Genomic DNA, 1,689 nt, shown 5'->3' with positions numbered 1-1,689 from the left:
GGGGGGGGGGGGTCACAGTGGAGAGGTTGCAGGTCCGTCTCATGACTAACGAACACATTCATTCATTCACCCCATGAGCTGAACAGAATCTCTGATTTGTCAGATAGTAGGAAGAGCACACGGAGGATGAGACTATCACCGCGTCCCCACCGCCTTCTGTGAAAGACGGGATTAAAATAGGACGAAGAGCCAATAGTTGTTAGTATCTTACAAAGTCTTATTTCCACATGTAATTCTAGGTCACGGACTGAATCCATCTGGCTGTTTATTGATTGATTGAAGCAATTAACACAAGTCACCTGCTAGTGTCTTCTATGACCACTTCTTCTGTGAATTGAGTGCCACCTGCTGGTACAGGCAGTGTTGCAAGAGCTCCATTACCGACCTAGGGTCACATCTTTCCATGACACGTTATTCTAGGTATTAATTGTTACGTAGTACAATTATACAACTAAAATCTGCATCAAAACATAATTTAAACATAGAAATAGCAACGAATCATCAGCAAAATAAAAACCCCAACCAGTTTAAGCTGAAATATATTTGAGAAGATGAACTGGAATTACAAATATCCAGACTGTGAAATGTATTTGCCACATGCTGGTATCATGTAGTAAACGTACGTCAAAAAATATAAATCAAAACAATGTGAATCCAAGTTTATTGACAGTGTCAGAAGGGAATGATTCAACTGGTGGTACACTGGATTGCATTATACTGAGAGGTACTATGTTATTTATCTTATGTGTGTAACATGTGTAATATGCTCCGTAGTCAGTCAGGCTCACAGTCCAGGACAATGGCAGGGAACCGCTCCCCTCCTTCACCCAGCAGGGAGTACATGTGTCTCAGCACACTGAGGCTGGGACATCCAGGCCCAGGTACTATAGAGGAAAGCTGAGGGGACAGGGTGTCCAATATAGCCTGTCACACAGAAGAAGAGGCGGTCAGCACATTATTCCTTAGCAGATGTTCACCGTAACTCAGAACAGAACACAATCAGGTGTCTGAACTGTTGTTTCACCAGGTGTTTGAAGCCCACACCCCTCACCTGCTCTAGGTAAATCTCCTGTTGCAGCAGCGACACCCTCATCCTCAGCGTCTCCAGCTCTCGGAGTTCGGCCTCTGTCGTGTAGGTTATAGTCGGCGGCAGGGCTGCGATCATCCCGTTTCCCCACACGCCATTTGCCCCGGTGGGGCAAAGACAACCTCCCTCTGGCCTCCATCGATCCCATGCTTCCCACTCTGATGGAAAATATGGTTATTTTTAGAGCGGGAGCGTGACCAACCTTACCCTAAAACGTTTTTCTGCTCTGCTGCCTCAGCTTTAAATAGCTAGGCCCTTGCCTAGCCACGCCAGGATAGACAGCTTTGAAAACCCCACCGTCACAGGGGGGGGGATCTGTCGAGGCCAAGGAAAGTACTGATCTGGCACTGAGGTTTCACTGCGGCTCTGTTTTCATTTTCCATGCGCCAAGATGGAGAGGCTGCATTAGCTCGTTAGCACGCCACATTCATCCACAATCATTTTTCAAATGTCGTCAAAATGCAATAACCGATTAATCTCTCGCTTGGAAATAAAACTCACAGAAATAAACCACTCAGTGGAATGTGGATGCGAGACGCTAGATTGGACGCATGTGCTCGCAACACAAGACGGAAGTGTGTGTGTGTGTGTGTGTGTGTGGG

The 1,689-nt window shown here is 46.4% G+C and overlaps 1 protein-coding gene across 2 annotated transcripts in view; it reads right to left on the bottom strand.

Annotated features, from left to right (window-relative positions):
• Positions 1-623: 623 nt before the first annotated feature.
• Positions 624-1,689, bottom strand: part of tedc2 (tubulin epsilon and delta complex 2) — a 4,671-nt gene continuing 3,605 nt past the window's right edge. The window contains exons 10-11 of one of the 2 annotated variants that reach the window (XM_031877751.1): positions 1,052-1,245; positions 624-924 (exon numbers count right to left, since the gene is read on the bottom strand). In XM_031877751.1, coding sequence (XP_031733611.1) covers positions 775-924; positions 1,052-1,245 — 344 coding nt within the window. In that variant the 3' untranslated portion in view covers positions 624-774. The remainder of the gene's footprint in view (positions 925-1,051; positions 1,246-1,689) is intronic. The other variant, XM_031877752.1, reaches the window with a different exon arrangement.

Source organism: Anarrhichthys ocellatus, unplaced genomic scaffold (assembly GCF_004355925.1).
Source record: "Anarrhichthys ocellatus isolate YVR2014 unplaced genomic scaffold, GSC_Weel_1.0 scaffold146, whole genome shotgun sequence".
NCBI classification, from domain to species: Eukaryota; Metazoa; Chordata; class Actinopteri; order Perciformes; family Anarhichadidae; genus Anarrhichthys; species Anarrhichthys ocellatus.
Note: the sequence above shows the minus strand (reverse complement) of the source record. Positions and strands in the feature narration are given on the sequence as shown.